Source organism: Magallana gigas, chromosome 8 (genome assembly GCF_963853765.1).
Source record: "Magallana gigas chromosome 8, xbMagGiga1.1, whole genome shotgun sequence".
Taxonomy (NCBI): domain Eukaryota; kingdom Metazoa; phylum Mollusca; class Bivalvia; order Ostreida; family Ostreidae; genus Magallana; species Magallana gigas.
The window spans coordinates 12,127,547-12,143,154 of record NC_088860.1 but is presented as its reverse complement, the minus strand read 5'-3'; the positions used below and the strand labels follow the sequence as shown (position 1 = coordinate 12,143,154).

Genomic DNA, 15,608 nt, shown 5'->3' with positions numbered 1-15,608 from the left:
AATGGGTTGACTGTAAAAACAAGTTCCACTTGAGTAACCACAGGACTTGATGTGCTACCTGGCTGACCAAATTGAATACCTTATAGCGCAATCCAGCAAGCTATTGAAACCCTTACTATAATTTTGTAATTCAAATGATATGAAAATTCATTAATTAACAGACTTCCAAATGACGTTGACCTTTGACCTTTATGTCATTTTGTTCGGCCAATGTAGATGCTTCTATTCCAAGTAGTCCGAAGTCTGTACGACTAATAATAAAAAAGTTGGAAATGATTTTATAGAAATTAAAAACTTTCAGGGGCAATAACTACTAGAAGGGGGCCTCAGATCCTTTCGGTATGATAGACTGAAGAACCCTCCAAGTGCACTGAATACATTGGTAAAAGTTCCAAGTCTCTATCTCGTATGGTTCAGAGGAGTAGCGATAACAAGCATTTCGTACAATAGGGGCTATAACTCTGTAATTATTCAAAGGTATGAGCCAAGGGGCTATATTAAAAATTGTCTTAAGATGTCCTACTAAATCCATAAAAGAGTTTTTCTCTACCACCCTTAACAAAAGAGATAAAAAAAGTCATTAATTAACAGCTTCTCAAATGACCTTGACCTTTGACCTTTATGTCATTTTGTTTGGCCAAGGTAGACGCTTCCATCCCAAGTGGTCCGAAGTCTCTATGATAAATAATAAAGAAGTTGGAAGTGATTTTATGAAAATTAAAATACTTTCAGGGGCAATAATTACTACAAGGGGGCTTCAGATCTTTTTGGTATGAATAGATTGAAGAACCCTCTAAGTGTAATGAAGACATTGGTAAAAGTTCCAAATCTCTATCTCTTATGGTTTCAGAGGAGTAGCGATAACAAGCATTTCCTTCTCAAAGGGCAATAACTCTGCAAGTTCTGGGAGTTCTTTGACACAGGGTCAATTGATACCATAACTTTTAATGAGCAATTACATAAAGTTTAAATTGTTTGGATAACTCTAATAATAAAAAAGTCACCCCGAGCTAAATAGAAAAAAAGAAGAAGAAGAAGAAGAAGAAGAATAAAAAACATAAAGAAAACAAGAGGTCTTTCACCTGAAAGGTGGAAAGACCTAATAACAACAAACTGAATTGGTATAGACCCATTGTCCCCAAAGTTACATAGTAAGTTTGGTGTTTAACAAAATCCAACGATTATTAATGAAAACGGGGTAACTTAGCGTGATTTTCCATGTTGATTGATAGGTGATTGATGAGTGACTTGCATAAAACTTCTAATATGCTGAACATTAATTTGAAAAAAATGAATTTAATCTAGAACTGGTTTCATTACAGGAGGTACCGGACACAATCCCAGGAATTAGAGTAGTGCGTTTGATCTGTGAATAAACTGACTGGAGTGTTTAACGGTCGTAGACAACCACAGGATTAACCTGGCGGATCATTGTTCAAATTTGTCAACAATTTGTTTACCCTTTAAGAGGGTGTGTGATTACAGCTACGTATTATAATCACAAGATTAACTCTTATTTCACAACTCGATCAGTCGTAAAAAATTCACACACAAAAAAGAAAATGTGCTTTAGTTCCATGTGGCAGATTTTGCACTGAAAGTGCTGCCCTTGTCTTACATTGTGAAATTAGAGACAAAACAATTTCCTTTCTTAATCTGTTGTGGAACCAAAAATGACTTTGACAGTTGAAACATTTGGTGGCCAAGTAAATACGTTTTAGAGCCAAAATCAATATTTTGAACAAACTGCTTCACAATTGGCGGAAAAGGTAACTTTTGTTGGATATTGCATCGCTTTCTTGGCATTAAAGTATCAATTTAAGGAAACAATCGGAAACCATTAGGGGAAGAAACCAGTAATTAAGCTTAATAAAGGGAGTTACACACTGGGAATCGGCATAATTAGTGAAACCAATTGGATGTAACTATATTTTTTCTCTCATATTGACTGGTTTTTTTTTAATCAAATAATATATTTTCTTAACAAGAAAATACAAAAAAATGCCAGGTATTAATTGCTAAAACACCCAGGTGAAAATGAGGACTTAATGAAATTATTATGGCAAACAGGGTAATAGAATAAACTGAACTCCGGTGACAAAGGGCAAGTTATAGAATATAAAGTTAAAAGGATCATTGATATAAAACAGAACATTATTGCCGGCACCAGTTTGTGAAAGCTACTTCCACAGGTTGGATTTGTCTTGACTTATGCAATGTTAATGAATGTTGTTCTGTGATCTGGATCGCAAAAGGTAAATTAGGATATTGATCGAGCAAATGGAACCTCATGAAACTTTGATAGGTCAAATCAGAAGGCTTTATCCTTTAGCTTGGAAGGGTGCAATATAGCTATCAACGTGAACAGGAGCTGTGCCATAGAATTTTTGTGGGAAAAAAAACTACATGAGAAATAACTTTGAGCTTTTGCTCTCTTGAAAAAGCAGGAGGCATTAAAAAAATGAGTACATTAGTATTTCTGTAGTGCAAATGAATGTTTTATGGATGTGCCATATGAACTTTAAAGCATATTGTGATATCATCAAATGTACAATGAAATGTCTATGGAGCATGGTCCTGTGAGATTTTCAAAAACTTTCAAAGAGACATAAGGTGTATGGATTTTTAAATTCGTGAATTAATTATTGCATATTTGGTGAAGTATGGGGGAGCACAAAAAACCAAACAGAGTAGAACTCCATGTGATCCCTATAAGTATACAGGGTGTGTCAGATGTGGGGGATTCAATAGACAGTTGTATGGAGACCAGGAAAAAAGAGGTGCTTACTAGAAATAGGAGTGCTGTGAGTTCCGTGTGCCCTAGTCGCAAGTCGTACACCAGTAGACGGTGTTTTACTGCTATTGAGAGACCGAAGCGATCTCGGAAATTTTGTCAAGCATGTGCTTACCAAGATGTCAAACAAATTGAACAAGACATGGAGGTAGTGATATTTTTTCCTTTTTTGATTTTTTAGTCAGAGATATGAATTTAAGAAAAAAAAAACACAACTGTACATAAAAAAATTGAGTTCAAAAGATTAAATCTAATTTGAAATTCAAATTTTATTTTTATTGCAAGGGAGTTTAAAAAAGAAAAGGTTTTGTTTATGAATTTTTAAAAGCATTACCCACTGAAAGGAAATTTTTCAGTTTAATGAAGCATGAAATACCATGCAGGTAAAATTATTTGGATAAAAAATTGATAAAAAATTTGTATTTTGATTTATGTTTGAAGTGCATTTGAACTTTAAAATATAATTTACTGTGTTTTTTTTCCTCAAAATATTAGTTATGTTAAAAATATATGAATTATGCATTTGAAGACTCTAGCTGGATCATTTTCAAATAATTTTATAACAAATTTTTAGTGTCGACGCACATTTACTTCATTTACTTTTTACGAGAAATGAAACATTATTTTAAAAAGATCCTCAGTAAACCACTTGAAATTTGATTGATTTTTAAATATCTTGTGCATTCTAGTAGTGAATGTACGGTATTTTGGGGTATACAGAAAATGAATGTTGGTCTTGGTCACAAGAGAGCTAGTCTTCTTATTAATAAGATGTGTGTACAGGGATTCTATAATTAACCAAATGAATATCCTTAAAGTTTTTTGTGAGAGTATGTTATAAATTGCATTTAGATTAATTTGTGTAGAATGCATATGATTTTGCCTCCCTATTTTCATAATCAATTAAAATTGATCTATTAGCTTGTACATGTGCCGAAATTTTAATATGAGTTGAAAATTTATTCAGATTTTTTGAGAAAAAGTTTTTGTCATAAACGGATTAGATTTATCTTTTTTCAAACTATACTACTGACATACACAATTCAAAATCATTCAGTACCATGGTGGATAACCTGGTGAGTACAAACATCTGTTATTGCAGGACAAAAAAAGGCTAGCGGAACAGTTATAGTGTTTCATTAATGATTAAATGCACTGTTGTTCTAAATCCTCTCACTGGCTGTTTCAGGTATTGTGAAATTGAGAATTTAATGATTGTGCAAGAGCGGGGAACTAATTGATTTTGCTTGTATGCATTATGCAGCTGTAAAAGGCTCGGTCTCAGCCTTTTATACAAAGAATTGTATATTGGGTTATCTAGAGATACAAATTGGTAGTCTTGCAATTTAAGCTAATTCATATAAGTATAATACTCTTAAATCTTCTGTATATAATTCCAACATAAATATGAAATACATTTATATGTGGTGTTATAACCATTTATACATAGAACAACATTACTTATATTTGAGTTTGGGATTGAATCTGTCCTGATCTATTTATACAATCTTTGCTGTATATATGTAAATCTGACTTTTAAAACTATCTTGTTGCCCTCCATATCACTTTTGATTCAATATAGTTTAAATACTTACAAGTACTTAAATATGGACTGTTACAGGTCTATTAAATCTTCATCCCCAAGTATTAAGGTATCTGACTCCTAATATTTATTACATCAAGGAGTGGGCTTGATTATGATAAATCATTTTATAATTTTGAGAGCAAAATGTTTACCTCTATGTTGTTTATCTGATACTTTTGCAGGGTCAACAGAATGTTTTATTGTATGGATTCCACAGATCCAAGTCTGAGTTGGATGTTCACAGCAACTTTTCCTCTGAATCTTTTACTACACAATTCCTTAGGGAGGTAAGTTATGATATTGTACTCACTGACAGGTACCTAAAGTATTGACTGGACTTTTATGGTGCCACCAATGTGTACAGTTTGGTTATGATAATGTTGCAATATGTCTTAGCTCATGCGCGGATCTAGAGGGGGGGTCGGGGGGGTCCCGACCCCCCCTGGAAAATGAAAATTTATTAAATTTACATAGTAAAATTATCACGAAAATATGCCTCGGACCCCCCCTGGCAAACACAATTATCCTTCGGACCCCCCCTGGAAAAATTTTCTGGATCCGCGCATGTTAGCTGTACAATGTAGTAAAGTGTGTGTGTATGTGTGTGTATATAAAATATATATATATATATATAAAAGTAGCAAAAAAGTATAATTAGAATATCTCCTAGGAATAATGCATGTATTAGAGGTTGAGAATAATTAATGTTCTTATTTGAAACAGTGTTCAGCAATGGAATTATTGGTCCAGGAATGTTTTCATTATTAAATTTCAGAAATGCAATAAATATGAGACAAAACATTATATTTATGTAGTTTTAATCAATTTACTTAAAGTACATACTGATTTGTCAATGAATAGTTCGTTTAAAAATATCCAAATACTTGATGAAAATTGTGATTATTTTTTATTGCAGAGATCTCAAGTGTTCCTTACCAACACTCAGGCCGAAACGCCTCAGGGACGGAAAACAGCTCTTGGTCATTACCCAGCCAGTCGGGAGGAGGTCTGCATCGCCAAGACAACCGTGCCAAAGAAGGGACTCATCAAACTCACAGCACTGGACAACGAACTAAAAAATCCTCTTCTCTTTGACAAGAAGGAAAAAGAAGGTTGGTTAGGGTATTCATGGAAAGTGCGATTTAATAGAATTTTTTTTGTTGACTCAGAGTGTGTAAATTGATGCCTTGAAAAAGCAATGATAAACAGGACCATGCTTTGCAGGTGTCCATAAGTGATAAGTCTGTACATCTGTTTCTACGTCAAAGGTTAAAGTCATAGCACACATATTGTATCAAATACCTATCCGGACCATATATTCTCCCTTCTCGGCTTGGACCTACTTGGTTTATACTTCACTCACACTGATTGCATAGGGGCAGAGTATACAGTGATTTTAAGTCAAAGGTCAAGGTCACATGAGACCTCTTCAAAATATTATTGTACAGACTATATATATTCTCACCTTTTGACCCTATTTCACATAAAAAGTAGTTGTGGATAAAGGATACTTCAATCTTGAATCCAAATTTTAGATGAAAGCTTAAAGTAATATTTTTTAACTGAAATCCAGTTTTGGACCATTATAGTAATCCCATTGACCCAAATTTGTTCAGAACTTAATAAAAGACTGCTTGTAGGTAAGGCATTAAAGTAACCTTAAATCAAATGTATATGTTAAAGGTCATGGTCATAACAGACCTATGTAAAATCATTGTCCAGACCCCAATTTTTTTTGGCCCTATTTGCTTTTAACTAACCATAGAGGACTGGTGTGCTATGTTTTTGGACTAAGTTGCTAAGTCCAAGGTTACAGTCAAATAGTCAAAGTAGTTTGGGTGGGAATTAGATAGACTGGGTTCCATTGAATCTTAATGGTGCAGATAATTGTACAGTACAAACTTGGCCTTTGTTTGTTACAGTTCTACCAATGGAAGCAGTGCGAGAGCAACAGAGAAAGCAACAAAAGTATGAAAAGCAGAGGAAGATGTTGATCCGACGCAAAGACATCATGAACCAGGTCAACATTGGCAGCCTCCATCTGGCCGAGGAGAAAGAGAAGCACAATCTGGAGATGCAGATAGAGAACTACACACTGGGGGACCTCCATCGCAACCTTAATGAGCTCACAGTAGGTATTACTTGTGAGACCACTATTACAACCTTAACGAGCTTACTGTAGGTATTACATGTGAGACCACTATTACAACCTTAACAAGCTTAATGTAGGTATTACATGTGAGACCACTATTACAACCTTAACGAGCTCACAGTAGGTATTACATGTGAGACCACTATTACAACCTTAACGAGCTCACAGTAGGTATTACATGTGAGACCACTATTACAACCTTAACGAGCTCACAGTAGGTATTACATGTGAGACCACTATTACAACCTTAACAAGCTTAATGTAGGTATTACATGTGAGACCACTATTACAACCTTAACAAGCTCACAGTAGGTATTACATAGGAGACCACTATTACAACCTTAACGAGCTTACTGTAGGTATTACATGTGAGACCACTATTACAACCTTAACAAGCTCACAGTAGTATTACATACGAGACCACTATTACAACCATAATGAGCTCACAGTAGGTATTACATGTGAGACCACTATTACAACCTTAACAAGCTCACAGTAGTATTACATAGGAGACCACTATTACAACCATAATGAGCTCACAGTAGGTATTACATGTGAGACGACTATTACAACCTTAACAAGCTCACAGTAGGTATAACATAGGAGACCACTATTACAACCTTAACGAGTTAACAGTAGGTACTACATGAGAGATCACAATTACAACCCTAATGAAATCACCATAGGTATTGCAAATAGAATTGCCATCACATTTTTTTATAAGCCAATTTAGGTATTTGCACGTAGGATGTACATCACAATTTGAATACATACCTATTATATGAAGACTGATATTTACATGTAACAATAATTGGTCATTTCAAACCTTAAAATTCATATGCGATCTCTGTCACATTACCTCTAGCTGTCAATTACCTATTCACAGCAGATTTTTAATGACCTTCATCACAATTTATTGTCCCCCGCCGCAACGCGGAGCGGGGACATAGAAATGCCGGGCGTGGGTCCGTGTTTCCATCCGTCACACTTTATTGTATGCGCTCTCATGCCTACAAATTTTGACGGATTTTCATTAAATTTATACCAAATGTTTATACCACTAATACTTTGGTCAAGTTCGAAAATCAGCATTGGTGGATACGTTTTGTTGGAGTTATGGGACTTTGACCACAATAATGACTCCGTTTTATCCAAAAATTGACATTGTAAGCACTCTCATGCCTACAAATTTTGACGGATTTACATGAAATTTATACCAAATGTTTATACTACCAATACCTTGGTCAAGTTCCTAAATCAGCCTTGGTCGATACTTTTTGTTGAAGTTATGGGACTTTGACCACAATAATTACTTCATTATTATATCAAAAATTGATCTTGAAAATGCTTTCATGCCTACAAATTTTAAGATATTCATAAAATTTATACCAAATGTTTTATGCATACACTATACTTGTATACTGCTTGACCGGTGGGGGACCCAGGAATTCTATTCTTGTTGATATATTTTTGTTGATATATAAAGGGAGATATTGGAATCAATTGCCACATTTCTCTTCATTTATATCATTAATGATATTATCTACCATTATTGGCCTATATTCAAGTCAATTAACATTCTTAGCCTCTATGCAAGCTGTTCCATATGATATGTACAATTTTTAAAATGATTTGTTGATAATTTCAAAGGGTTTGTTTTTCAAAAAGTTTGCAAGTAGTAATGGGTCTTGCGGTGAAATAAGGCTCCAAATATTTTAATTTCATTCATTTACATATATTAAACATACTGTGCAGTAAACCAACTTTTATTTGTGAGCGAGAAATTTTCTTGAGGTTCGTGAGAGTCATTGTCATGAATATTTCTCACTGCAAACCAGTATTTGCCATATTATTGTAATTTATAAAAACAGGTGTGGATATAAGGCTTAGTTGGGAAAATAAGTTGCTGCGAACCAGGTCATATTGGGTTAATCGCGAATTCAAGTCATTGTGGATAATAGTTGGTTTACAGTAATTTGTTTCGTGTGCATGGCTCAATGGTCATACGTGTATGTGTTAGGCCAGTAACCTAAAGGCTGTTGGTTCTAGCCTGCTGTGGTCACTTGATACTATGTGTTGTGCCCTTGGACAAGATACTTTATCTACATTGTCTCAGCCTACCCAGCTGAAATTGGATACCGTTATATGATGGGAGTTAACCTGCGATGGACTGGTGCTCCATCCAGGGGGAGTCAATGACTCTCACCTGCTTAGCACCATGAAAACTGGGCATAAGCACCACCTTTAAGTGCCTTCATTTTGCAGAGAATTTATATTTAATTTTGTTATCAGAAAAATTATAAGTACAGCAAAACTCGGTTATAACGAAGTCACTGGGACCTAAGAAATTACTTCGTTATATCCGTAATTCGTTATAACCGTATAAGAAATTCATTAAATTTACAAAGCTGGGGATCCAAGATGACTTCGCTATATCCGTTAATTCGCAATATCCGTGTTCGTACTAAACGAGTTTTACTGTATTGTAGTTAAATCTATCCTACGCGTTATGCTTTTAATAAATATCAGTAAGCATTCTTATCAGTATTTAACAGAAGTTCATTTTATTTCATTGAGGATTCATAAGTCCTTTTGAGTGCAGAGGTTAACACAATTTAGCATGCCCCTATACATATATCCACAACTATTTTATTAAAAAAATCAACCCCTAAAAATTGTGAATTCAAAGGATACTATTTGAAAAGCTCCAAGCAGTTCAAGATTTTCAAAGACACATGTAACTTGTAAATGTACTTTTTAAAAATATTTATTAAAAAGCTTTTAATAAATACAAAACAATTTAACAAAGAACAAACACAACATTGATATATTTTGTGTAATTAAACATGTATATAAATAAACACATGACCAAGGGCAATAACTACAACTTACAAAATGCATGATACTATGTAAAACAGAGTTATCTATCTTGAACTCCAAATTACAATTGGTTTTTTTTAACAGCTTAATTCCATTAAATAGCTATTTATGTTTCAAATAGAAAACAAATGCTCCTAAAAGTCACCAATAATCTGAAAATAATATCAGTAGGTCATTTTAAGACACTCAGTGTGAGTTATAATTATCTATCAATATTTTTATGATATTTTAATGTTAAAGCACACATACACAACATGTTTTATTTTACCTGATGTACAAGAAAAAGAAAATAATGAAATAAAACATAAAAACTATGGTTTACCACATTCATTTGAATTTTAATTTTTTTTGTACAATATAAATTTTAGCACTGAAGGAACATGCAGTTAAAAAATTACCATTGGGGAAAAAGCTACATGTAATAATATCTAAAGCACTGACAGCCTTCAAATTAGGCTTGAATGATAATTATATATAAACTATAAACTTTCAAACACTTTTCAACATTTGAACAAGGCACGTTTACAAAGTATTCTAAGGACAAACTCCACACTATTTACATTCTTTTAGAAATTAATTGCAATTCTTTTAGCAATTAATTGCTGATAAAACATTTATATTTATTTTAGTAAAACTAAAAACACAAGACAAAAATTTATATCAATTTAACTATTACAAAAAAGTACGATAATATAAATTTAATGTCATTAAAATATTTGGTGAAAATAATTTAAACTAGATCAAACTGTTATATTATCACAGACTTAATCAAGAGAGATCACTCTTTCACAGATATTGCATGTGAAGCTGATTCATGACCTATATACTGTGTTTTTTGGCAGCAATGGCTATTTAATAAAACAAGTAAGATATGTTTCCAGACCTATAAGCCATTTGATAACACTAAATAAGCTGTGTTTTGAGACCTAAAGGCTATGTTATAAGACTCATAGGCTATGTTTTGTGTCATTATTCTATTGTAAAAAAAAAAAAAATTTGAGACCTACAAGCCATTTTATAAGACCTGAAGGTTTGACCTTAGACTATGTTATTAGACCAATAGGACTATACTTAAAAGAACTACATGTGCAGGCTATGTTTGGGAGACTTTCTAGCTGTTGTTGAAAACTTTAGGCTTTCTTTAAATTGGGGTTTTTAAGACCTGTAGGCCATGAATTGAAGACCTTTTCGCTGTGATTGATAACTTTAGGGTTACCGTATGTTTTGAGGTTACAAGACCTATAGGATTATGATTAGGCTATGTGACAGTATTGGTCACCTGGTCAATGTCAGCATGTCTGCCGTAAAGTGTGGTATATCCAGCCTCTCACACACGTACAGGACATTGGTGCCTCCCTGAAGACAGAGTTCACGGCATTTGCAGATACAAATTGCCTGAAGAGAATTGGGAGAGTTGATAGAACGTTTCTGTAAAGTCACTCTTTCCACACAAGCTGTCAACTGACGCAGATCTGACAAGAGATTAATGAATTCCAAAGACTCGGAGTTTGCCTGGCTAAGAATGTTTTGTTCTAACCTCCGAAGTTTCTCCAGAACAGAGGAACGTAGTCTGAATCCGAAAGCTCTTACCACGAGCTTCATGCAGCTCAGGCTCTTTATAGCCTGCTGGAAGACTTGCTCTGATAACATAGACCGTACTCCCGTGCTCCATACAATTTTCAAACAGTACTCTACGTATGATGTAGAAAATGCCTCATTTTCCATCGATTTTCCGTACATGATAAGTTTTTGAGTGGCTTTTGTGTTAAATTTGCATATGGCGACATGTAGAGGTGTGATACCATATTTATCCATGGTATCAATATCGCAGCGTCTCTTCATCAAAAAGTCTATAATATCCATGTGATTGCCCACTATGGCATAATGGAGGGCCGATTTTCCGGAGGAGTTTGTTTGATTAATGTTAGCACCTTTTTGGACCAGCAGTTCAAGGAGTTCCAAGTTGCCGTAGCTACAGCAGATGATCACTGGAGAGAGTCCATTGGAGTCGCATAAATTGACATCAGCATTGTGAGCGATCAACGCTTTGGCTAAATTGTATCTGAATGCCACAATGGCCCCGATGAGGGGAGTTCTTCCCCAAACGTTTTTTGCATTTATGTCAATTTTATTTGACAGTAAGATATTGCAGCACTCCATTGTGTTATTTGTAGATTTGAAATTTGAACACAGATGCAGCATGGAGTCCTGGCTGCCATTTTCTCTGACATGCACATTGCATTTTTCATCTTCAATAAGGAACTTGAGAAATTTGACTCGCCCATACTGCATGATTAGTGAGACTAGACTTACAAGAGTTTCATTGTCCACGTGCCGACTACGGCCGTATATGGCCTTGAACCACTGAAGATCATTTGTGCGTATTGATTCAACAGCTTCATATTGCTCGTCACTTTCTACAGTATTCGTCCCATGCTTCATAGAGGATAATATAGGTCCCATCTAGAAAATAAAACAAGCTGTTAAAACTTACAATTTACTATGAATGGTTGCTAAACTGGTTAAATAAAAAAAAAAATTAATAATGCAGGAGCAAGAGACATAAATTAAAACATATTTGATGTTAATAATATTAAACATGTGTAATGAAGACTGCATGATTATCAATTAGGAACAAATTATACAAAAGTGGCAGATCTAGATTTGTTGTATATTTAAGAGTAATAATATGTTATTGCACTAGAGCAATCATAGATAGTTGCTGAGAGTAGAAGGTTGATAATTAAAAAGATGGAATGGATTTTCATGAAAATGATCTTGCAAATCTTTTGCATGAAAATTCATATATATATACGAGCTACCTGGTATAACATGTATAATAATAATTATTATAAATCAATATATATAGCGTTAAATCATCTTTAAAATGTACCCAATGCAGAAATTTAAGGAAATTTTCTTTATTTTCCAGAATGCGGTTAAGCATCCTTCATCAGAGAGTATAAAGAAGGAAGGAACCAAGTCCCTGACCCCCCAACCCCGGGGACTGGCTCTCCCCTCCATCAACACAATCAACTTGTTCTAGCTTGGACCCACTCAGAGACATGGCTGTATACTGTGCAATTCACCCTCGGAACAATTGTTAATTTAAAAGTTTTTGTACACACAAAAATCCTGATGTGTATATATGTTTTATGTTTGTCTATATTACATGTATTTTCTGTTCATGATTTACTGTACATAATAAATATGATGCATTCCAGTTTTACAATAATTATTTGCGTAGGTATTTTGAAGGTCTAGTCAACTTACTATGCGGTTTGTATGTACATGTACTAATGTAGCTATTAGCTAGGGCATGTGTCATGCATCATGTATATGAACATGTACATGTAAATTTAAACAATAAAATGCTTTCTTTAATAGTGATTTATTCGGGATATGAAGGAAACGACATTGCAGAAAAAATACATAACCCGCTAATGCCATGAATCATCAAAGAAAGTATTTTATTGTTTATATAAACATCTTTCTTTAAACTATTAATAAATTGATTATGAAAAGTAAGTAAAATTCACTAAATGACTGTTAATGTACATAAGTACGTTAGATAAAAGAAACAGCCAAACCGTCTCCTGTGAGATTTTGATTCTAACATCATCATGATTATTTCGTGCAGTCTGTGACCTTTCCTATACGTTACGACCAATCAATAAACAGGGCGTGTCATTTTCAGTCCTGTCAGTTTCAGCAGCAGTAGATTTTGACCAATCAATAAACGGGGCGTGTTAACTTCCATCTGGCTGTACAGAGCAATGAATTAACTAAGTTTCCGCAAGAAATACTTGGTAGATGTAAATATACCTATATAATCTCATAGATGCCCAACAATAAGCAGTTGAACTATGAAAAACTGAATTCTTAATAACTATGGATATGAAAATGAAAGTATGTGTCTATATATAAGTGTACTTAATATCGATATATAATGGTTGGATAAGGCTATTAAAGTTCACTTTTGGTCCTATGATATTCAAAATAGGGTTTGAATATATATAATTATGGAAATATTCTATAACTAATAAAAATTGTGTTATCACATTCATTTCCATGCACTATTTCTAAATGAAACCTATTGTTGATCATAGCAGGGTACAAAAAGGAATAAGAGTATTGTACAAGCCAATTTGGTACCACAGTCACAAAATATTTATTGTAGGGATATGTACATATGTAAAGATGAGATGTGTTTTGGCTCTTCCTTAAATAATGTACTGATGAATATATTTTACATTTTTTTTTTTACCTCATTCCATATTAATAACTAGTAATATAGTTATAAAGAAATTTAAGGAAGGATGTATCAGTAATTATAACAATTCTTTCTTTTTTCACATTGGATATTAAAGTTTCGATCATAACAGAAAAATTAACATAATTGCTCTTGTCAGTTATTCTCAGCAATTAGCAATAAATTAATATAAATGAAGACATTGATAATGCTGACTGTTAATGAATTGAATGTGATTTATGGCAGTACAGCGTCAGAAGATCTCATTACAAATGGAGAAGGAATACCAGTAGTTACCGGTGTTAGCAAACCTATTTACATAATTAAAAGATATAAAAATATATAATATTTACCTATACCATACACTACGAGATTCTAAAATACAGCAACAAATTTTTTTTTTCTTTTTTGAACTTCAAGGGGCATAATTCCATCAAAAATCATTAGACGTGGACTAAGTCAAACTTGAACTACATATTTCTATGATGTATCCATGTATGAAATTTGAGATGAACATGTGCAGCTGTTGTATGTAGAGGTAATGAATGGAAAGTTAATGGTGATGGAAGGATGGAATAACAGAATTATATGGACCTGCCGGTAACAGTATATGCCCCCGTCCATTTTATGGTGGGGAAATAAATATGACATGTTTTAAAATGACACCTTTTTTTTTTTTTTTTAATAAATTGAAATTTGGAAATAGAACCAAAAAATATTTCTGTTTTTCACTTTAAAGGGTCAATCTAACATTGTCAATGAATGATCCTGAATTGATTAATTTTTTCCATTTTGGTGCATGCACACAGGAAAGAAAATTCATTTATTTATTTCAGAGACATTTATGTCTGTTTATTTAAATGGAAAATCATATATATGATCTTGTGGATCAAAACAAAACTGGAGTCATATATATACAAGCTAGACTATAATCATTTTAGTTTGTTTCAAATTAATAACAATTTTCTTCAAAAATCAAAGTGTTTTGTAGCCAGAAGTCATTTATATATGCACATCTCTAAGGTTCAATATACTTGTCATGAGGTGCATCCTCTGATTCCTTGACATACTTTACAAAGTATTGATTTCATCCTAAAATGGTATCTGTTCTTCCTAGGTTAATGCATAAATAGAAAAAGAAATTTTGGTTCATTAACATCAATAATAACTTCTGACAAATTTTACAAGCTAGTATTTGCATATTTGCCCAGCTGCCATGGTTGTATTTTAGATTAAATGAAACCTAAAGATTTATGTAAAACTTTCGGTTGAAACATTTTTTACTTGATATATTTTGGGTCTCTATTGTGTCACGGAGCTAGTCATTGTTGAGTACCAATTGAAGACCGTGAAACAGTATTTCTAGAATTGCTACCTATTTTCTTCATAAATATTGATGCGAAATCTATGATGAGAACAAATAAGGATTTATCAAAAATTACTGAACACTTTGATGTAATTACTGAAGAATTTAATATTTTTGCTTTAATGTTAGACAAAGGGTATTTTAAATAATCTTTAGAAAATACAATATAAATCTTGATACCTTTAACCAAAATTATGCGACATGGTTCTTAAAACAGGCCTGATCGTCACATTTAGATCAACATCAGAAAGTAATACCCGCCATTTATCAACACAATTTTATGTTGTTTCTTTTTTTTTCATTTAAGACGAAAGTCCTTTATCAGTTAATTGGATTAATGTCCTATTTAATTGTTGATAACGAGATAACAGCTGGAGGTCATTGAAATTGTTTATTTAGTCGTTTTCGGTATTTATTCAATTCATATTTTAGTTTTCTCAATAGGAAATTTAAGAAAAATGATTAACATGTATCCAGAAATGACGAAAACTTTGTTTTACCTGTGTTGTTCTTGTTTACCAGCCAGTCAAGTGTTGTGAGCTTGAAAATGAAAGTAGGATTGCTTCCTTTTATTGTTAT

At 33.3% G+C, this 15,608-nt stretch overlaps 2 protein-coding genes across 8 annotated transcripts in view; one reads left to right on the top strand and one right to left on the bottom strand.

Moving 5' to 3' along the window:
* Positions 1 to 12,634, top strand: part of LOC105324801 (uncharacterized) — a 32,824-nt gene extending 20,190 nt beyond the window's left edge. For 5 of the 6 annotated variants that reach the window (XM_034474532.2, XM_034474531.2, XM_020065703.3 and 2 more), the window contains 4 exons: positions 4,562 to 4,666; positions 5,296 to 5,491; positions 6,302 to 6,510; positions 12,344 to 12,634. In XM_034474532.2, coding sequence (XP_034330423.2) covers positions 4,562 to 4,666; positions 5,296 to 5,491; positions 6,302 to 6,510; positions 12,344 to 12,457 — 624 coding nt within the window. In that variant the 3' untranslated portion in view covers positions 12,458 to 12,634. Of the gene's footprint in view, positions 1 to 1,322; positions 2,658 to 4,561; positions 4,667 to 5,295; positions 5,492 to 6,301; positions 6,511 to 12,343 lie in introns of those variants that run through there. The other variant, XM_034474533.2, reaches the window with a different exon arrangement.
* LOC105324802 (E3 ubiquitin-protein ligase HACE1) lies at positions 9,406 to 15,604 on the bottom strand. Of its 2 annotated transcripts, XM_034474535.2 has the most exons (3): positions 15,530 to 15,552; positions 14,698 to 14,776; positions 9,406 to 11,874 (listed from the first exon to the last, which is right to left on the bottom strand). In XM_034474535.2, the coding sequence occupies exon 3, from the start codon at positions 11,872 to 11,874 to the stop codon at positions 10,687 to 10,689; it is 1,188 nt and encodes a 395-aa protein (XP_034330426.1). In that variant the 5' UTR covers positions 14,698 to 14,776; positions 15,530 to 15,552; the 3' UTR covers positions 9,406 to 10,686. The 2 variants fall into 2 exon arrangements, with proteins under 2 accessions (XP_034330426.1, XP_034330425.1); XM_034474534.2 differs by lacking the exon at positions 14,698 to 14,776 and having other exon boundaries at positions 9,407 to 11,874; positions 15,530 to 15,604.
* Positions 15,605 to 15,608: the final 4 nt, after the last annotated feature.

What these genes read in the sequence shown, in the direction of transcription:
- LOC105324802 (XM_034474534.2), bottom strand. Translation starts at nt 11,874, where the DNA reads ATGGGACCTATATTATCCTCTATGAAGCATGGGACGAATACTGTAGAA.